Source organism: Cotesia glomerata, linkage group LG1, assembly GCF_020080835.1.
Source record: "Cotesia glomerata isolate CgM1 linkage group LG1, MPM_Cglom_v2.3, whole genome shotgun sequence".
Classification (NCBI taxonomy): Eukaryota; Metazoa; Arthropoda; class Insecta; order Hymenoptera; family Braconidae; genus Cotesia; species Cotesia glomerata.
The window spans coordinates 36,296,875-36,320,445 of record NC_058158.1 but is presented as its reverse complement, the minus strand read 5'-3'; the positions used below and the strand labels follow the sequence as shown (position 1 = coordinate 36,320,445).

At 28.3% G+C, this 23,571-nt stretch overlaps 1 protein-coding gene across 6 annotated transcripts in view; it reads right to left on the bottom strand.

Moving 5' to 3' along the window:
• The window catches only part of LOC123273136 (transducin beta-like protein 2), a 40,464-nt gene that overhangs the window by 10,760 nt on the left and 6,133 nt on the right, over positions 1-23,571 (bottom strand). Inside the window, exons 1-5 of one of the 6 annotated variants that reach the window (XM_044740381.1) lie at positions 23,185-23,430; positions 22,746-23,124; positions 22,352-22,646; positions 18,467-18,694; positions 9,651-12,535 (exon numbers count right to left, since the gene is read on the bottom strand). In XM_044740381.1, the coding sequence (XP_044596316.1) occupies positions 10,734-12,535; positions 18,467-18,694; positions 22,352-22,490 (2,169 nt within the window). In that variant the 5' untranslated portion in view covers positions 22,491-22,646; positions 22,746-23,124; positions 23,185-23,430 and the 3' untranslated portion in view covers positions 9,651-10,733. Of the gene's footprint in view, positions 1-9,648; positions 12,536-18,466; positions 18,695-22,351; positions 23,151-23,184; positions 23,431-23,571 lie in introns of those variants that run through there. The other 5 variants (XM_044740371.1, XM_044740418.1, XM_044740399.1 and 2 more) reach the window with 5 other exon arrangements.

The following is a 23,571-nucleotide window of genomic DNA, read 5'->3' as shown; positions in this document are numbered from 1 at the left end:
AACTGCGCATACGCAAGAAGACAGCGATCTACTGTAACTTTGCGAAGTCAAACTGCATTTGATATACGAAAATAATAATAATTTAATTACTTTTATCACAAACCAAAGCTATTGGCGATAAGAATTGTATATAATTTGAATAAACAAAGATATCGTTCATAAATTGTATAATTCAATAATTTACTCTTATTTTCATCTGCAATATTATAAATCCTAAAAAACCTAGTTACTTTATAATAAATAATGTTTTTGAAGCATAAATATTTAGTTGTTGCAGCTTAATTTTATGCTATTAAGGCTACATGAAAATCATGTTGCTGCTACATGATTTTCTCATGCTACCGCAACATGATTGTCATGTGGCCGAAACATGACAAATAATATGGATGCAACATGATTTCATCATGTTTATTTACCAAAACTGCATCATGTTGCATTTACTATTTATTTTTTTCCGTGTGCAGTCATCGCTTTTTATTATTTTCAGTACTTAGTCATGTTTTCACTTATTCCTGTTATTATTTTTTTTGTTAATAAACATTTACTGGATTGCTGGAAAAATTTTGTAACGTTTGGTGCATAATTTTTGGAATATTGAATTTAATTAGAAATTGAGTTTTTTGTAAAAAATTTCATAAAAAAAGTCAATTTAAGAAAAATTTAGAAGTTTAAAAGTAAAAAAATAATTTTAAAGTTTTATATAAAAATTCTGATAAATGTAATAATAAAAAATGAAACTCTTAATATCAATAAATTTTAGAAAAAAACTTTCCCGCTGAGAGTTTAACAGAATTAAAAAATTTCATAATTATTTAAAAATCCGTGAATTAAACCATTCGGAGAAATATAAAATAAATTAAATGACGCTCTAAAAAATCTCGACTTGGACGTGACCTTATATATATATTTAAACTTTTATTGTTTCTCTCTTTTTGCTTAAAGAATTAAAATTTCCAGTAACTGTGTCACCAGTTTTATTTCTTTACCTTCATATTCACAACGATTACTTTTTTTTAGCATCTTCATCTTTGTCATGCAAATTACAGCACAACGCAATTCAACAAATGATATTATTTAAATATACATTGCATACAACAAAAATAAAAAAATACAAGTATACAAGCATAAATATAAATATAAAGCAAAAGTTTGAAGATGAGCTTTCTAAAATAATTTCTAATGTCAATCTGTATTAAAGACTCGTAATATATTTTGTAATCGCTTTAAGTGTTGTTTACGTGTGTTCATCGATATATAAGACATCGAGTTGTGTGGGCTTCGGTGTTATGATGTTATACACTCTGAGAGAAAAAAATAAAAAAAAAAAAAATTAATTTGTTTAAAATTTTAAACAATTTAATTTCTTAGCTGAAGAAATGAAAAATTTTTCTCACAGTATAACTTTATTGCTGTGTGGGGGTCATATCTTCCACCCACTCCCGGGTAGTTTAATTATTATTATTTTTAATTATTTATAATTATTATTATTAAATAATATATAATTATTTAATTATCATTATTTATAATTACTGATATTATTTAATTATTATTATTATCATTTATGTTTATTAACACTATTTAATTTTTATTATTATTATTTATTAATAATAGTTAATTAATATAGTTATTATTTAAGTTGAAGTTTTTCTACAAAGATATTAAGTATTTTGTTAGAAAAGTTTTAGTTGTGTCGCATCACCATAAATTATACCAGATTATAATTTACTTGGTGATGCCAAACAATTGATAAAGTCTCGTCTGCTGCAAGAGCATTTTTGGGAAATTTTATTTTATTGTAATTGTATTTCAAGTAATAAAATTCACATTAGCAGCTGACGAGACCCTAATAAAATTTATTCTAATAGGATCAAAAATATGTCAAATTAGTCGATAAGAAGCTTAAGCTTAGTAAGGGTTTTTCCCAAATATTTCCACAAAATATTCTCAATAAAATACCTTTTTCTAAAGAGCAATTAAGGGATTAAAAACTATTGTCGCCTGGCCAGTGACCAGACCCAAGACCTCACTAATTGCTCTCTCTACCTATACCTATATATCTATTTCTCTCTCTCTCTCTATCTATCTCTTTGAGTGTAATGTATTAAGTGTAATACGATTGTGGGAAGAACTACCTGAAGAGATTGTCAACTCATCTAGTCTTGAAGTGTCCAAAAATAAAATGTTTGACCATCTGTTGAATTTGGGTTATTAATTATGTTATTTTAAAGTGACAAATTCTCTGAAAATTACTGTTAGATTCGAAGTGTTCAATTCTCCAACTTTGTTCTTTTATCAGCTGTTTTTAATTAAATAATTTATTGAGTTCGTTAGTTGAATCAGATAAAAATAAATATAAATTTATATATTAGATTTATATTCTAGTTTATGTACTTATGTAATTTTGCTATTATTACTGTATTTGTAAATCATATTGTATTTAAAATTGCCATTTGGCTTGTGCCTTGGCATTAATAAATTATCAATCAATCAATCAATCTTTTAACTAAAATGTTTCTACTTTTCTATAATTTGAGAATCTATCCTGCACGGTGAGAAATTTCCATTATTTTTTATTCTGCACACTGATAAAAATTATGACTCGAGCCAAACTCTTGAACCAAGAATACTCATTTTGAAGAAAATGATTTTCTTGAGTCAAGAGAATAAATTCTGAGCTAAGAAATTATTCTATTCAAGAAAAATTTTCTTGAGTCAAGAATTTATTCTCTTGATTCAAGAAAATCATTTTCTTCAAAATGGAATTCTTGGTTCAAGAGTTTGGCTCTTAAGTCAAGTCAATTTTTATCAGTGCATGGATTTTAGATATTACAATGGTGCATATTACTAGTGAACCTTATTGACTCAGAATAAAATTTTACAATGGCCCATAGTAATTTCCGAAACAAATGAAATCACACATAGTAAATGGTAGAAATTGAAATGTACCATAGTAAAATGAAATATGCAATAATTTAAATTTCTGAATGTACTATAGCAAAAAAAATAAGAAAACGTTTGTAAAAAATAAAAAATTTTAGAGTAAAAAATATTTTTAGCAATAAAAAAAAATATCAAACCAAACAAGATTTTTTTTGTTTGCAATAATTTGTAAAAATATTTTTTAAAATATAGTTTTTATTTTTTTTCATTTTTAACAATCAACGTAGGATTTATTTTGGCAGTTAATTTTATTATGAATAATTATAAACACAATATATAACTTTTAAATTATTTTTTATTATTATTAGAAGTGTCGGTTGCAGGTTAATCATCAAATGTTTGTTTTCATTTTAATTTTTCACGGTAAATTATTAAATATTTTATTATTTATGAATCTTACAAATTTTCATTAACTATTCATGCGTTGATGGATTTATAAACTAATATTTATTTAAAACTTAATGTTTATTGCAATTTTCATAACACCGTTAACCACTACTGATAGCGTCTGTAGACTTATGTTGACAAAACAAAGCAGCACGAAAAAATGAAAGAGCGCGCGTCGCGACTGACGCGCATACGTTTACTATGGAACATTTGAAAATTTCATAGTCACAATTTTAAATTTGAACCGAGTACACGTGACTAAATGTGAAACTCTTTTATAAATTTTTATTGTCGACTGAGCAACAGAAATTTTACTATGGAACTATAATGAAAAGTTTTAAGCACACTAACAGTTTTTGTTCTGTCAGTTTACGAAAATTTTTTATATATGTTTATGTAACAGTTGCATGGTCAAATTTACTATGGTCCCTAGTAAATATTGATTGGTACAATATGATATTCTTAAATTTTTATGGTAATATTTTGAATTGAGTCATTAAGGTTCAGTCTTATTATGTATGCATAGTAAATTTATACGGAAATTTCTCACCGTGTGTACATGTACCTACGTATCCGAACAAAAACAGTTTCACTGTAAAAAAGTCGCGCCAAGTCCACGTTCATAAGACTATTAGGAAAAAAAAAATTTTTTTTTCTTTACAAAAACATACAAAATAAAAAAATAAAAAAATCCAAGTAACCGATATGATTGTTTATGATTTTCGGAAATTAAAAAAAATTTTATTGTAAATTTAAAAATTAAAAAAAATTTTAGAACGTATTTAGTGTGCGTGGTTGCAAAATATTTTACTTTTAATGAAATTCGTAAAATCTATTTACTAGGACTTTAAAAAATTGAAATACATAATGACGCACACCAAGTACGTTCTAAAATTTTTTATTTTTAAATTTACAATAAAATTTTTTAATTTCCGAAAATCATAAACAATCATATCGGTTACTTGGATTTTTAATTTTTATTTTGTATGTTTTGTAAAGAAAAAAAATTTTTTTTCCTAATAGTCTTATGAACGTGGACTTGGCGCGACTTTTTTACAGTGAAACTGTTTTTGTTCGGATTTTAGTATTTTTTTAATTATAATGAAAATTTAAAATTGATAACAACTTAAATCTCGTGTTGACTGCATTTTTTACTGCAAACTATCCCCTTGAAGCTACAGTTCATGTAGATGTAATTCCAGTGCACCCTGGCGGCCGTAAATGTAAGCTGTGAATTACTTTTTTTAACTGTAGTTGCTTATCTATAGGAGGATTACTACACATTTTTATTTTATCTAGTCTGTGGCGCTGACCTTTCTCCATCAAAAAAAAGTCAGGATCGAAATTTGTGAGCGAGCTATAGTATGTGCTGATAAAATTTAATAATTTCAAGTAAATAAATTGTTATAAGTGAATATAATTAATTAATACGGTGAAATAAATTATGAATTACTGTTATGATAAACAAATTGGGTAAAAAAGTACCGTAGAATTAAATAAAATTTCGCAGCCTCAAAAAACCGTTCTGCTTACAGTAAACATAGTCGGTAGTCTGGCGCTCCGTTTACAACGGATTTGAACGGAACTTGGCGCCAGATTCTACCGAATCTGTGAATATCAATCTTATAATTTATGTGTACCTAGAGAATCTTTCCTGTACATGTACCTACGCATATCAATTTTCCATACTTACGTACAACTAAGTACTCCTACCCTTAATATATTTTCTATATACTTCCATCGAGTACCCCCTGCCCCTTGAGAGGTCAGGGGCCGAGATGGACACTTGAAAATTTTCAGTTCGACCGAGTGACCCCTAAGCTTCGTATCGCATAATTTTAACTTCACCTCGTTTTAAGTACACGCGTGTATTAGCAATTAAATATATTTAAATAAAAATTATAATTGTATATCTTCGTTTACTTCGCTAAATAACTCAACGCCCTTACTTCCCAAAGCTGAAAAAAAATTTTTTTGATTCTGAAAAAAACAATTTTAGATAGACAACTTACGAAATTTTATCCAAAAATTGTTTTTTTTTTCTTAAATCTAAAAATTTTTTTTTCAACAAGAAAGTTACTGTAAGAAAAATTTTTATTTCTTCAGCTAAGAAATAAAATTATTCAAATCTTTCAACAAATTTTCTTATTATAATATTGCTTATTATTTTCAAAAGAAATTTTTTTCCTCCATGTATGGTAACAAGTTATTTGCTACGAAAAAAATGAGTTATTAATGAGGTAGGTAGTAGATGATTAGGGGCGAAGACGCGCGGTAATTAAAACCGATTGGTTTGTATTGAGAAATCAAAGGTAGAAAGAAGCAGACAGACTTGGCTCTTTACTTTACTTGTCAACTAAACATACTATATAATACATTTGTTTGATAATTACGAAACTAAAATCTTCACTTTCGTATCGGCGCGCATGCCGTTGTTAATGACTTGGTCACGTACTTGAACAAAATTCTACACTTTTTTCCGATAACTAATTATAACCAATAACTCAAACGTGACATGATAATAAAAGAGCTAAAAGTTTACGAACAAAGCGCACTTGTATGTTTAATTATTATTATACTGTTCTGATAGATACACTGATAGAAGGATTTCTTAGTATTTAAGAAGATTTCTTTGTATTTAAGAAATCATTTCTTAAACATCATTTTTTAGTATTTAAAAAATATTTCTTAATATTTAAGAAATATTTCTTGGTATTTAAAAAATATATATATTTCTTAATATTTAAGAAATATTTCTTAAATACAAAGAAATATTTTTTAAATACTAAGAAATGATGTTTAAGAAATGATTTCTTAAATACAAAGAAATATTCTTAAATGTTAAGAAATCCTTCTATCAGTGTAATAATAATGTTAACAGTTTACAGCTATTTGCATTTAATTGCAGATAATTAATTATAAAAAATTTAATTGCTCTGCTTGGTGATGAAGTTAACAATCGAGCGGCTTTTCGAATTAAATTGGATAGAACTTTTACTGAGAGAAATTAAATGATTCGAAATTATGATTATCAACTTGTCTTCAATTCGATTTTAATAGTATATATTATTAATTTAAAAATTTTTTTTCAACTTTATTCATGATTTTTAATACTGTACGTTATAAATTAAATCATTATTCATTTTAATGTTTTGTTATTTATATTTTGACTTTTGCAGAAAATTTTAAATGCATCAAAATAATAAAAATGTTTATTTGTTAAACAATGTAAAGATAATTCAAAAGCGAGATAAATTAAATGTTGAATATATTTATTAACCACTTGAATGATTAATAATGCAATTTTTGAAGTAAATTATTGTAGAAATTTTGTGATTAATATTTTAAGTACTATTTTTAACTTTTTTTTACTGAATAACATTAAATTTCTACATGAATATTTTTTTATTTTCCTCAGAATTGAAATGAAGATTTTTATTTTAGAAAATATTAAAATTGGCGAAGTTAATTTAGAAATTTAAAGTATAATATTAATTTTAAAAAAATATGATCATGTGATCAAACATAATTTTCATACAGAAATCTTATTTCGTATCAAAATCATAATTACACTTCTGTACAAGGGAAAAAAAATTATTTTACTGAAAAATTTGTATTAAAGAAAAAGTAATACATTAATTTAGATTTTTTTGCGTAAAAATTGTGAAATTTAATAATAATAAATAAGAATATTTATAAAACTTGACGCCTTAATTTTTTAATCGACTTCAGAATGCAACTTGGTGTCAAATATTTCATCGATACGCATTGTTTCCATGTATGGACAACAAAAAAATTCGCAAAGAAGTCAAGTGTTATTTATAACAATCTAAAATTAGACTTGAAGTTCAGTACTTCCACCGTGAAGACTGAGCCAACATTTTTAAGGTTTCAGAGCGGTGAAACGCATCATTCTGGGGCGAGATTATTCAGATGAGTAGGTGTTAACGTCCTAAAAGAAACATTGTGAAAAAAAAAATAAGCAACGGCGATTTCTAAGGAGCTCGTGACCAGTCTACAAGGAGAAAGTTCGTAAACTTGTCGTTTCTATAGGTTTACAGACCAATAAGCCAGGCAAATGTTCTCGTTGTGGCTTTTGACGATAGCTCGAGAGAGCAAGAAAGAAAGTTGTTGGAACTTCTATATATATAACTATATAACACTGTGGTGTTTTCACCGTTTTAAATCCGTTCAGTCAAGTTACTGTGCTTGTTATCATCATTATTACGGTTATAATATGGGTGTAAGCCTCTAAAAATCCACTGACACTGGCAGAGTGCCCCAGTTAAAGACCTAGTTACGAATATACACTTCTTGCGGTCTTTTTGGATTTCCCATTTCATTTTTATTAACTCCAGAGTGGATTTGTTTGAGGATATCACTTTATGACTCATTTTGATAACATTACATTGCAAATATATTCTTAATAATAAAGTTGAGATCCTCTCGGTCGATTCGCTTTCACGGGAATTAACTTATCCGGAAATCATGGCTCGCTGAAGATTGATATCAAGATCAGCTTAGCGGTCAAATTTATATTATTTTATTTCGAGAACTATATACAAAAAATAATGAATTATAGATCTTGGATTACTTCTTTTCGACTAGATTTTGAGTTCGTTAACCTGTAGGATATGGCCATGACGGTAGAATTCACATTTCAGATCTTCTCTTTATATTTTATAGCAAAAAGTTGGGCAACAAAATAAAAAAGATTTTTAATGCCTCACTACTTACTTTTGTTTTATTGTTCCACATAAGTATAAACTTCTAAAAGTAATTTAATTTTTTTTTTTTTTGATTTGCCAATAAACTTATAAGAAAAATTTTTTGTTTTTATAGTGGAATTTAATAGATATTTAAATCGCAGCAAGTTCAATAAGTGTAGAAGTATAAATTTATTTTTATTTAAAAAATTAGTAGATATAATTTCTAAACGATTATATAATATTAATATTTCGATAAAAAAAATAGCCTATTAAAATTAATGAACTCTTCTAAAAGAAGTTATATATTAGTATTATTAAATATTCTATTGGGACTCTAACGTTATTTACTTTTGAAATTACACTATCTATATTAAGTTTATAAAATATTATTTTTATTTAAATGGTCTATTTTAATGAATTGTGATAAGAAAAACATTCTTTAGCTTTAATGTTTGAGAATATTTAACGTTTGATAAATTTATTTGTCGTGTGTTTAATATACCATAGAAGCTTTAAAAAAAAAAAAAAAAAAAAAAAAAAAACAGTAGAAAAAACAGCTGGTCATGTCCCTGACTTGTTCAGAATAATATTCATAATTATTATATTTTACCATATAATGTTATATTATCTATGTTCAAATTGTTTTTTACCTCTAAAATTGAGCGTCGAAAAAGAAGCGGTGTTGAGCTACTAAGTGTAATACTAATTGGTTAAATAAATTCAACCGATTAAACTGTGTTAATCTCAAAAATTAGCTATCCGTATATAGATAGGATTTAATTTATTCGAGGAAAGCAGTAAAATAATTACAAATCGCATGGGATTAAAATCCACGACTTATATAGAAAGCAAAAGGATTAAGACAAAAAAATAGTAAAAAGTTGATTCAAGTTGAGGAAACGACGTTGACAAATTAAAAGACGTTAAAATTAAGAAATACAAGACACGAGAACGCGTCTTCACCAATTTAAGGATATAAAAATTACATACGTAGTCCTCACTGGTATGAATTCAATTGCGAAAATAAATTTCAAGACATGTTTTTCTTCATGTTTTCACCAACTTTGGCAAATTATTATCATTTATAATGAATTCGATGTTGCAATGGATACAGACCAAGTTCTACAACTGCTGGTTAGGTCAGTTTTAAAGGCCGATGAGATACGTCACACCTGAGTTGTCTCTCGATGAATTTCACACTTAGAATTTAATTTACAAGGGAATTAGGATTTTAAGATAAATAAATAAATAAATAAATAGTGTAGACAGAATAATAAATAAAACATGTGCAATTTTTTTTATAGATTAAGTAAAAAACCTATATTAATATAGTTCTATTTTACATTTACATTATAAGTATATCAAGTCTTAAAACAATAGTTATAAAAATAATCTTACATTAATAACTTAGTGGTTTATATATACAGTATTTTATATGTTGTACCTATAAGTAATATCGTTTTGTATTGATTTATCTTGGGATAAAATTTTTTTACAAATAACATTCGTTTGTATATTTTCAATAAATAAGATTATGAAAATTAAAGTTGAAAACTTTTTTTGTGTAGAAAAACAACTAATAAATTTGTTTTCAACGGAACGTGAAGATATATTGTTTTAATTAAAAAATAGGTGATTAAAATCAATTTCGTTTATTATCAAAATAGACCGTAGCCTAATTATCTACACTTGATAATATCTCAATTATTATAGAGCGATAATTTTAATATTACGATCAAGTTTATGAGTAATTTTTTACACAGTAATTACAAAACAACGAAAAAAAAAAAAAAAAATGAGACAAATTGTTATCGCGTTTACTTATACTTATAAGTATAACATTTTAATCATTAGTCTTTATCAAAACAGAAGTATTAAAACGGAAGACAAAATAATTAAAAAACAAAAAAAAAGATAAATCAATACGTCATATGTTTTTAAGACACTTTACATTGTTATGTTTATTTTTTTCATTTTTTTTATTTTAAATTTTAAATCACCTTTTAATAAAATATTCGCAACATGAGATTCATGGAAGCGCACAGCCGTAAAAATTAAAAAATTAATTGTTTTAAGAAAAAAAAAATCATAAATATTTTCGTTCGTATATCAGTTAAAAAAATATAATCGAATATTCTTCATTAGATGAATTGATGTGTGGTAATATACGGTTTAAATTTCGTACATTTAAATAAATACATTATGCTGCCAATAAAAAATGAGTGAAAAATAATATAAATTTGAAGCGAATGATGATTAATTAACATGATAAGTTTGTACAGATTTAAAATCACATTAAAATTTATTGCAACAATCGCGCAACACTCATACATTTATATATATATACAAAATACCTCTCATCAATATTAACATTATTGAATATTTAAAAGTCTCTCATGAGTAAAGAATGATAAATGTCAATCAAATGAGTATGTAATAGAGTAAATAAGTGTTTAAAATGAATATAATTTTGTTAGTTATGGAATACTGCGAATAATTATAAATGACAAAATAACACTTGCTTACAATGTCTCTTCAATATGAAGACAAGTTGTATATAAGTAAAGGTGGGCAATGTAAACATCACTTTTAGTATACATACATATAAATGTATCACAGACTTCACTTAACTTGTATATAATAACACTCGTAACACCACACATTAATATTATAAAGTTCCTATAACTAAATATTTATTCATTTTCGTTTCGCCACATCTTCCAAAACTTTATTAAGGGCCAAATCCATTGCTGCTTTTGCGTCTTCGTAGGCATAATGTTCCGCACTTTGTATTGTCCGATTTAATTCTGTTTCCGCGAGAATTTTCAACTTCTTTTTATTCGGAAACCCAAGTTTGTGTGGATAAATAAATGCTGTGTCCAGTACAGTTTCGTGATAAATTTTCAATTTTCTGAGATCATTTTCCAAACCGTGTCCAATTATTATGGTATCGGCATGAATTAACTTCTTCAAATCTTGATGGACTTTTTGAAGAGTTTTTGCATGCACGAGGTCTCCTTCACGAATACCGGAGTAATGCGTATTGTAATCGATTATTTTATGTTCCGGTTTTATGAACTCGTCGTAAACTATCGATCCGTCTAATTGCACAATTGTGAGTCTCGTGGGTTCAAAGCCCTGGCTAGTAATGCACATTTCGCAGTCCAAAGCTATCACGTCATACATTTGTCTGTTTTTTGAATTTTTCAAAGGTTGTGCACACATATATTCGTAGAAAGGACCATTTACACCTGGTTTGGTTCCAGTCCACACGTGAAAATCAGCTTCCATGCAACCCATTGAATCTCTTGGCCGTTGACAACATTTTCTAACTTTGCTGTTGCTTATCGGAGATAAATCCATTTCACTTTTACAATGATAAATACATTTTTCCTTCACGATATAGTCTTCCGTCAATGGGTTGATGTAAAATTTTTTAGTACATCTTGCACATTCACGTTCACCGGTATCCTCTTTGTTTTTATTGTATTTTTCAAAGTAATTCAAAATCAACAGCATCGGATCGACTTTTTCATCAGAATTCATCTGATGCGACGCTGATGATTCGCTGGATTCTGAATTTTTTTCACTGTCTGAAGAACTTTCAGACTCAAAGTCTGAACTTTCAACCGAGTTGCTAATGCTTGAACAACTCTTTGGTTTGTAACTCAGACCACTGGGTATGAATATTTTGGCATTAACATTCAAATATTTCCTCTGCCTGTAATTGAATTTTTTTCTATCTTCTTCCGAATAGCTATAGAAGAATTGTATCAATTCACAGTGAGGCGTGTGAAGGAAAGAAACACTACTGCTGTTGAGATCTTTCTTGTACAAATAACCCAGACACTGCAAATAGTTGGTCGGATGGGTTAAACTTTTCAACTTAGATATGAGCGCAGAATGGCTCATATACTTCAAACACTCGCGATATTCACTGTACTGGACAGAATTATAATGGGATCGATTGTATACATCATAATTGAGTCTATATGCCGCGTTGTTTTTTTGAAACACGGCATTCACGTGATTGTGAATTCCAGAATCAATTTCTTGATTTTGGATCCCACGTGCTATCATTAATGGCGAAACAAACGACTCCGAGTACATCGATGTGTATTGGAAAGGATAATGATAAATTGTGGGCTTGATACAATTATCATTGCAAGGAAAGCGATGATAATCGTTTAAATCCACCTGATTTTGGTCACGATTCGCACGTCTGTTTTTTTTCTGGCGGCGACTCAACGAAGCTTGGTCTTTAATTGAGGAAACAGACTCCATGCTGCTACTATTGCTGTTACTGCTTATACTACTGCTGCAGCTTCGGATGACCATTGATTTGTTGACAAGGCTGGAATTTTTCTTTCTGTTGGTTGTTGGATCTTTCTTGCTCGACTTTTTGCTGCTATGACTGCTTGACGGTGAGGATTTTGCTGAACTGTTAACCACTTCACCCTCGTTGTCCTTCAGCGTTTCTTTCGGCAACAAGCTGCAATCTTTATTATACACAAAAATAAAATATAAATCCACCTGACTAATTAACAATTGAACAATTTGATTCAATGTTGTATTAGAATCCTTATTCAACACGGAAAAAAATCCTGTTGCAGCAACAGGATTACTACTGTTATTGCGACTTAATAGTAAAATATAGTTGGGTCATTCCATGTCAAATTGACCTACAGTTGGAATTGACCCTTTTTGATTTGGATAAATTTTGATTAGAAATTTTCTTTTATCATATAACGAACTTCTGCCAGACAAAAAAAAATTAAAAAATTTTATTCAAAAGATATGCAAATTCAAAATTTCGCTATTTTTTCAGTTTTTTAATTTTGTTTTTGGAATATCTCGAACGTTATTATAGATACGGGAATGGTCTTTCGTTTGTTTGAAAGGGGACACTTGGGGCTATTGAAAAAAAAAATTATTTTGGAAAAAAATTTTGAAAAATGCCAAATTTGTCAAATTTTAAATTTTTGAAAATCGTCAAAAATTTCGATTGACATTTAAATTTTAGCTCAATTTTGTTTTGTATAGTACGTTGTACTGATCTTAAAAGATCCTGAAATTTTTAGAACTGTGTGTGTTTTTTTTTAAACGTGAATTTTTTAATTAAAAAAAAAACGTTTTTCTTGTTTTTTGCAACTTTTTAAATAAGGTAAAGTTATGCAGATACATAGTATTGTAATTTTGAGCATTAAAAAATTAAATGCACGATGTGGAAATATTAAATATTAAAATAATTTTAACTTTTTTTTATTTTTTTGAAGTAATCTTAAAGTCAGGCTTAACGCATGATATAATTATTATTCGTCGTTTTTTTACTTCATTTAAATTTTTCGACGCCATTTATCGTCTTTTTAAGATGGAAATGATTTGAAATTTGAGATTGAGCAACATTAATGTACAGAAATTTGTAAGTAAACAAGTATTCGAAAAAACAAAACAAAATTGATTTTCTCATCATATGATTTTTGATTTTTATTGGAAATTTATATCTGTTTGAGTTATTTGACGTTAAAAACTGTTATTGAAGTGAAGAAACGGACAAAATATATCATGCGTTAAAAAAAATAAGAAACTATATCATGTGTTAAGCCTGACTTTAAGATTACTTCAAAAAAATAAAAAAAAATTGAAATTAATTTATTATTTAATATTTCCACGTTGTAAATTTAATTTTTTAATGCTCAAAATCACAATACTATGTACCTGCATAACTTTACTTAAAAGTTATTTAAGTATTAACTTATTTTAAAGTTGCAAAAAACAAGAAAAAAATTTTTTTTTAATTCAAAAATTCATGTTTACAAAAAAAACACACAGTTCTAAAAATTTCAGGGTCTTTTAAGATCAGTACAAGGTATTATACAAAAAAAAATTGAGCCAAAATTTTAATGTCAATCGAAATTTTTGACGATTTTCAAAAATTTAAAATTTGACAAATTTGGCATTTTTCAAAATTTTTTTCCAAAATATTTTTTTTTCAATAGCCCCAAGTGTCCCCTTTCAAACAAACGAAAGGCCATTCCCGTATCTACAATAACGTTCGAGATATTCCAAAAACAAAATTAAAAAACTGAAAAAATAGCGAAATTTTGAATTTGCATATCTTTTGAATAAAGTTTTTTAATTTTTTTTCGTCTGGCAGAAGTTCGTTATATGATAAAAGAAAATTTCTGATCAAAATTTATCCAAATCAAAAGGGGTCAATTCCAACTGTAGGTCAATTTGACATGGAATGACCCAACTACACACAAAAAACGAATTTCTTGCGCCAAGAAAATTTTAAGGAAAACGAAAATTATTTTGGAGCAAGAAAAAATTTTCTTGACTCAAGAAAATTTTCTTGGCCCAAGAAACTTTGACTTCATTCAAGAAATTTTCAACCTTCCTTAATATTTTCTTGAGCCAAGAAAATTTACACTCCAGTCAAGAATTTTTTTTTTCAGTGTATATTTTACTATTAAGTCGCAATAACAGTGGTAATCCTGTTGCTGCAACATGACTGCCTCCTGTTGCAGCAACAGTTAATTTTTTCCGTGAATCGTGTATTTTTTTAAATTAGTAGAAAATTGGACATTAAATTATAATTCTTTTATTACATTTATTTTACACGGGTAGAAAGGTTAACTTGACTCAAGACAAAAATTCTTAAACCAAAATTACTATAAGGAAAAGAATAAATTTCTCGGAAGAAGAGAATAAATTCTTGAGTCAAGAATTTTTTGTTAAACTAATAATTTTATCTTAGCTCAAGAATTTGTTCTCTTGAATCAAGTTAATTTTTCTATCTGTGTTTCTTTTTGACTTGTGACTTTTTGTTTCTTTGGATAACTTTTTCAGGCTTCTTAAATGAATTATATTTTATTAGTTATCAATAACTAGTTGGTTGTTAAAGTGTAAAAATTATGTTATTCTACTTTTAAAAAATAATATTATTTAAGAAGAAATGCATTGCAATATATTTTTATAGATACAAAGCTCTATGAAAAAAATAAGTAATTGAATATAATACTTTTTGGTTATAATTTTACCCATACACGTGGTGATCACGTATTTGAAAAAAAAAATCTAACCCTCACAAAAACCATATAATTATAATTTTCAATTAATGGCAATAAATAATTATTCTGAATTTAAATAAAACAAGCAATTTTTCAAAAACTTATACGCTATCAAAAAAATTTCCCGACAATTTTCGTGTTAATTTTTATCAAATACAATAAATATTAATATAAAAATTTTTTTTACCTTGATTAATTATTATAATAATAGTAAATTATTATCGTAATAATACACTGTTTATATAATTAACAATTTTTAATAACTGAGAAGTAGTTTAAAAAATAAAGTTAATATTTTTTTTAACTTTTAAATCATCGACTGTTTACGACCACGTTTCTGTTTAAACTGAAATTTTCACCTGAGGGATGAGGGTCTCTAACCAAATTGGCAACTAATTGACTATAGTGAACTGATCATTAGCAACCTGGATATAGTCTCACTTTTACATACATTTAAAATTTTTTCCAAAGATTTAAATTAGATACACACACTGTACATTATTAAATTACCTAAAATCATATTTAAACTCCAGAATATAAAGCGCCATATAATTAGCAATAATACTTTTAACTTAGGAAAAGTTTTTAATTGAATAATTAAAACAAAGAACAAAAGCAAACACGCGATGAATTCTAGTCGAAAATAATAATAATAAATCAATATAAAAAAAAAAATTTAATGTCCAAGTTTCTGCTAATAAAAAGAAATTTTTAAAAAAGTATTCATCATTATAATTCTTATAGATTCTTATATTTTATTCACAAATAAATACGCATATATCTATTTACAAATATATTATAGTGACATAAGGTAGAAATAAATCTATCAATTAGGCACACGTATACCAAACACATGCATCAGAAATATTTTTTTTGGTACCCAACCTTGAAGTTGATTATTTTACGTATTAATAAACTTATAAATTAACTCATGGTTAATTCAGCACTCTTGTAATCAGTGTAAACAACACGCTGAGAGTTAGCTTTAATTTAGATGGATTAAGAAAAAATTCCAACATACAGGCGCGAGAAATAACATTTTAAAAATAACCCGTATCGTGGAATTTTTTCTAGTGACACTTTTCAAACAAATTCTATTACAGGAAGTGGGACATGAAATAATTGTGAAATTCGTCGAGTTTAAAACCAATTCTAAATGATAAAAAATTTTTTTTTACAGAGTGACGATCTCAAAGTCAATGTCAGTAAGATAAAGCTTATAAAATCTTAGATGGATAATGATAATGATCATGAGAGCATATAGACAAGGTTACTACAAGTAGATTGACTTAGTATCTTCAGAAGCAGCATCTGAGTTTTAACTAAAAAGCGTATGTATGCATGACACTGTCTGACTTATAATATGACCGATAATTTATAATTTTCTAGTGAGCAAATATCTTAACTTTGAACGGATAAATTATTAGCGGATCTAACCGCAATAGCTTACATACAGTTTTTAGCCAGACTTATTGCCTTAGCAACACTTGCCAAGGTCGGTGAATTTAAATGTGTGAACTATTAAATTTATTAACGACAAAAATTATAAATATTAAGGTTTAAAGTACGATAACGGGAAAAAAGACGATTCCTGTTCGCACGGTTGTCCGATACCGTTGGATTATTATGAAATCGTTTGAGAGTTTAGTGTTAAAGAAGAAGAGAGGAAGAAGAAAAAGTAGTGACTCTTTCCTTCATTTCTTTTCTCAAAGTGTATCTAAATAACGCTAAGCTAGCTGTATATATCATTTTACCGCGAGGAAATGTTTTCTCGGGCTTAAAACATAATCTTTCTTGATCTCTCTGTCACGAAGGTCTACGTAATTTGGAATTGAACAGGAAGAATGCGATTAAGTCATTTCATTTAATCACTTTCTTCCTCGGAATTATTTTATTTTACATTTAAAATAATGTACATTTCCATTTTTATACATTTTTTTTCACCTTCTAGCTTCGTAAAAGCATGCTCCAAAAAATGAAATAAAACATAATTATCTCAAAGGTGATATAAATACGCTAGACATATATTATATATTATTTTTATCTAGTTGTACTAGGAGATAATTTAAAATTAAAGTTGCTTTCATTGCACTTGATTACTGTAAATTATTTTATAAATAATTCCCCCATATCCTGACGATAACGGGGTCTCAGCAAAGTACCATCGTGTAACTAATGTAAGGAGCCACAGTAACCCACTCTAGACTACCGTTACCCACGATTACGACTCTATTCTCCGCGGACTCGTACAGCCTGTCTAATGTAATGCAATGTAATGTAAGAACTAGTACTAGTAGTCATTCGTTAAAAGATGAACAGCTGAGGTGAGCATTCGTGACCTAAACCACCAAGTTCAGAGATCTTGAGGGGTTAAGCTTGAACTGAATTTTTTTTTTTTTTTTCCATACTGTTAACTGTACAATTTCCTTGAAATACGTTTATGTTTTTAGTACTCTACAAATAAACAAAAAATGTAAGGAACAATTGACCTTGGATGATAACAATTATTCAAAATCCATCATAGTGACAAAAAATATATAAATAAAAAAGTCTATTTCAATTGCATAAATATTTTTTTCATGGCCAAAGTACTTACTTTTAAGCCTATTACTATCTTCTAGATAGAGTATATACTTATTGGTAACAAGATAAAAAACATTTAGCATTGAACGTATTATTTTAAATAGAACAAAAAGACAAAAGTCTATAGTTTCTCAAATAGAAACTCTTTTTTTTAAATTATTTTATTCAATGTAATTGTAATTATAATTTTAATCACATTGATTTGTATTATAATTCAAATTAGAACATTTGACTACCGAATGAATAATAATATAAATAAAAGTACGTTTATAATTAAAAAAATTCAGATCGAAAATAAATAGAGCGCGAAAAGAGTGTCATTAACATGATTGAGTTATTTTTGTTAACTAAAGAAATAATATATATTTATATATTTGCGATTTCTTTATCAACTTCAGTGTGGGTACAGATTTTAATCATTTCATTCATTATTTTTTTTAATCATAATAATTTTAGTAAAAAATTTTGTAATTTATGAAATTACTGTAACTAATTTAACGTATTAATATTCTATTACGTAAGCTAAGAAGGGGATTGTTACAAATTGGGGCAAACCGCAGTTCAATAACTGTGAATAAATTAAGCTCTAAGTCTAGGTGCTGAATGATGCAACGGGTGGTCCAGATTATTCATACGGGGCTAAATATTACAGTTGGGAATTGAATGAAATTAATGAAATAGAGGAACTAAAGGTCGTGTGTGTATAATTAGTATAATAATAGTAATAATAATGAAAGAATAAAAGTGAGCAGGCAAGATAAAAATTAGAAATACCTTCAGCGCAGCTAGCAAGAAATTTGTCGTCACCGGAGAAGTTTATATCCAAGACTGATCCAGTGTGGCCCTTAAGAGTGCCCACGACCCATGAATGAGTAAATTCTTGCTGAGCCTCACGACGTTTTTTATTCTTAGTGCGTTTATTACTGGCGATATTGCGATCGCTGGTGTTGACTGGCTTCTGATTATCTGGCTCTTGAATTTTTTCATCAGATTTTGGCTCACCTATAGATTAAAAAGTTCAATTATTCGATAAAATATTAATTGCTTCAACTGATTTTTTTATTACTGATAATTAAAATAATTAATAATATTAATTGGCATTTTATGGATTTTGAATATATGCGAGGAAAAATAAAAAAAAAACATGACGTGATGTTCGTGCTGGTAATGAAGCATTAAATTATGAAATTATTTATAGTCGCCGATAGTCGGTAAATTATTACTGAACCATTTCATAGTTCTTCATTACTATTATTATCATTATTATGCAATGGTTGATATCCAGAATTATCAGTGGTGATAATCGGGAATTAGTATTATAATATTAATGAATTAAAATATCATAAAGTAAACTTATACATTTATGTTGATGTATTATTCACTACATTTGATATAAGGTGAAGCTTTTATTCTGTTACGTGAAATAGAATCGGTATCTCCATCTAGATAAAAATATAAAATGCATAGTCCCGGTAGATGTATCAATATAATATTGAGTTTGTCCGTGCGGAAAATACAGATAGAGGATCGGTTGTGTACAAACTAAACACGAGGTATAATTTAAGGACACGAGGAAAATTTAATAGAAAATAAAAGTTATGAAATAGTAACCTATGGTAACTATCGATTTTCCATCAGTAACATTGATACGTGCTTTCAAATAAGTGTATTCCTTTGTATTTATATTTTTTTTAGGTCGAAGAAAAACAATATTTACACGACATGTAATGTATTTTATGTATTCTATCTATTTCTTACCCTTTTCATCAGATTATATAGTTAGACGCGCTGATAAGCATAAAGAAGTTTGTAATTTATTTCAATTTCTTCGGATTAAAATTACGCTTTAATGATAATTAAATTGCGCAGCATAAAAAATACTTATAAATTTAGCAGGCTGTCGGGACAAATATTTGCTTGTGCATTTAAACTTACGCACTCAGTATCAATATACCCGTTATTATTTTACGCAGTTAGATTTTTAAATAAAAAAATATTGTTTTAAATAAAACCATAACCGTGGACAACCAGTTACACTTGTATTAATATTATTCACAGCGGCCCCACGTAATTAAAAAAAACACATCCAAAATTTTATTATTAATTTTATCGTATTGAAATTAGTCAACCCAGTTTTTGAACAATTGCGGATATAATATTGTTTATAACTAAAAATAACAATTCATCAACGATCGTGATAAGACTGTCACACGATGACATTTGTTTGTTAGCTCCACAAAATGTAACAGTACTATATATATATAAATTTTTCCCGTTTGTTGATCTTTTATTTTATTTTTACGACCGCGGAATTACGGCCAGACAACAGAAAATAAACACGCCGACTTTTTAATCATTGTCTTATTGACAATTGTCAGTGTTTATCATCATAAGAATACATATGTATATATATATACCAGAAGAAAATATTATCTTTAGTTAATAAAACTTGGGCCGGCTTTTTTTGGCTCAACTCTAACAGTTTTATATTATCATATTATTTCCCAATAATTGCGTTAATCATAGCACCAAACACGCTTAATGTTATGGTAAAATGATTCTAAATTTGAATTAATTATGATAATAATAGCCGCGACAGTACATTTATTCCATTCACAACAAAACTAATAGGAAACCAATTTTCTATTCAGCGTACGTTTTCAATAGCTAATTTGTACCCAGCATTCAAACTACCTGTTTAAATATATATGTTTAAACAGATTATTCGATTTACGCCCTACGAAACAAAAAATTTTAAATTTACTCCTCTGCTTCCAAAGCTAACTAAAGTAAATAAATAAAAAATTCAGTTAAGCAATAATTTATTCACAAAGTCAAGACGCCAACGCAATCGTCGCCAAAAATGTGTGAATAAATAAAATACTGATACGTTGCCTTGAAATAATATTATATATATATATTAATTTGCGTATGCATAAACTTTTTCATTTCGCCTTCTTCCTCTGGCTCTTCTTCTTCTTCTTTTCCTTTTCATACACCACATACTTCTCTTCTACTTGAAGCATGCTGATTCATTTAGCTCCCTGACCTGCTGGAAGGCCAACCAAGTTGAGCATGTAAAGCCAAAGTCAACTTGTCCATTAAAACCATTGCAAATACAGATACATCACGTTGTAACAATAAATATACAATACACAAAAGTATTTTTCTGTATTATAATTATCAGAGAAAAATTATCTTACAATGGAAAACAATACTAGTTATTAACCGCCTAATTACAAATAGTCATTTATTACTATTAAGTCAATACGTACTTGAAAAATAAAAACAGTGACATATATCAATATGTATAATACTTTAAATACGTATCATATCGTGGGCGCTTGTGCTCTTAAATGCATACAAGTTTAATAAAGTGCACCACGTGGCGACAAGTCTATCGTTCTTGGGCTGTACTTTGAATTAAAATAAAAAAAAAATAATAACAAGTTTAACGTTATATGTAAAGTCGATTCACTTTCAGTTATTTTTCACTGTTTCGCTAATATATAACATGTGCATCTATAGTATTTTTACATCAGACATGCAAGCTAATTTTTTCTATGCCTCATGTCTTTTATGTACTTCCTTTTATTTCAGTTGGATGATTATTTTCATTGTTACTATTATTATTATTATTATTTTTTTTTTTTCAACCTTTACTTATACTACTCGTCTGTAATACGAATGATATAGAAGAAGTAAAAGAGCCAACCCGATGCAATGTGTAAGTCGCAACGAGGATAAATATAACACATCGCAAGTTTATTTTTACGCTATTGGTTAAATCGAGGGAGCTTAGCTGCTGTAACTTCTTAATGTTTTTCTGTCACGTTGTTTTAATATTTATAATTTAAAGTCAACTCGAAAAATCGTAAATCAATATCCTGCTTTAATATTTTTTATCCGTTTTAAAAATAAAATTTTAATTACACACTAAATAAAATAAAAATATGAACAAAAAAAAAAAACTAATGCGCCGTAAAAATTCAAAGTTTCAAATTACACACATGGGTAGGACCACCACCGCATCGCATTGTTAATGAAATAAAATAAAATAAGGATGAATTCCCCTGCATGTGGTATTGCTACGGGTCCTCATTGTACTCTCTCACTTCCTCAGGTCTCTCTCGTACTCATGCAATCTTATGGCATTCCTCTCGGAAACGCCGGTTCTTTCTGTTTCTGTCGCTCCAGTTAAAGTTAAGCGGTTTCTCTTGTGCAGCTGCCGCCAAAAAAGGTTGCTAAAGCAAAACTATAATCCCGAGTCTTGAGAAAGACGACACGAGGGTTCCCAAAAATATTAGTAAGTTATAAAAAAAAACTTTAAGATCTTTAACGAATTAAAAACCCAAGGCTTTTTTTCTGACGCGTCTTCTTAAACGCCGGTGATTTGATCATAAAAAAAAAAAATTACGTGTCCCTGGGTGACTCAAATCAAATGAATTTAACATTTTTTTCCACTATAACCAGCCGATTATCATCGGCTCCAAGTAGCTTTCAGTTTCAGTACACGCGTACTCAACTTGAAATTCAGTGGTTAAAAATTGTATTATTTTCGCGGGATTTCAGGTTGCGCAGAATCAGAATCTGCAATTAACAATGTGCTGATGATGCATCAGGTATTAAATATAAATAATGAATGAAACAATATCTTACTTGTGTTCTCGCAAGAACCAGAACGTCGTCCAAGAATAAATCCAATGATAACAACAGCAACACCGAGAAAAATAGTGGCCAAAACCATGGGATCGGTGGCACCGAATCCCATGAACATTTTCATCACCGCGTCACCCATCTCTCTTAGCTGTACGTATGTATTTACACGTACTTATTTATTTATTTATTTATATGTATATATATATAATAAAACCGTCGTCACTTAAAATCACGTAACTCCTACACTCCGTAGTTGGGAAATAACCAGCTTTAGCTTACGAGCGAACCTAGTTTCCTATTTATCAAATAAAACTTTTAGGTTAACAGATCAAACACTCACGTGGTAATTTTAATCCGATAAAGTAATTATTTAATGGATATAATAAACACCTACCGATAATTAATTAGTTTTATTAAAGTAATTAAAACCTCGGAAATTTTTACCACTCGTCCTCACGGACTCACGTCGGGTTAAGTGATCTCCCGGTATTTTATTCACGCGGCGATTCTCGAGCGACACCAACAACCAACACACCACCTCCTCAACACTCAACTCTCAGCTCTCCTACGTTATGTTACTTTATCTCTCTCCGTCGCAAGTTATCTCCTAGCTTTTATTTCAGCACAAACTTTGACCACTAACTACGTAAAATCGCAAGTTTTGTAACCTAGGGTTTAATTTTGGTTATCTTCGAGGAGTGTTGCCGATAAAACAGGAGTCGTAGGTATTAATCCGTGTCCGAGAGAAAAACCGCGATAAATTTCTAAATAATCTGAAATTAATAAAAATAATTAAAAATATTATCAACGCAATTTATTTTTTTTATTCTTACTGTATTGTAAAAAATCACTTCCATTCTCCGCGTCCGAATTATTAATAACGACTATTAAATTTATTATCATTTCCGGTTTTTTTATTTTGAAATTTAAGTGACGGTTTTATTATATTTTATTATTATTTTTGCAACGACAAATTTTTAATTGCCAGGTGATTAATCACGGTGATGAGTTACTATGAGCACACTACAAGTAATTCGTGATTCTTCGATGAGTTTCTCTATCTTTCTGACTGCATGTTCTCACAGACGAGCATCATCTACCGGTAGACTCACTACAGACCCACGTAAACTCCCACCATGACCACAAACTCGCCAATCATTTTTATCGTATCGTCCGTTTAATTTTCCCCGCCACTAATTAATTTGTAGCGCTGCGCATGC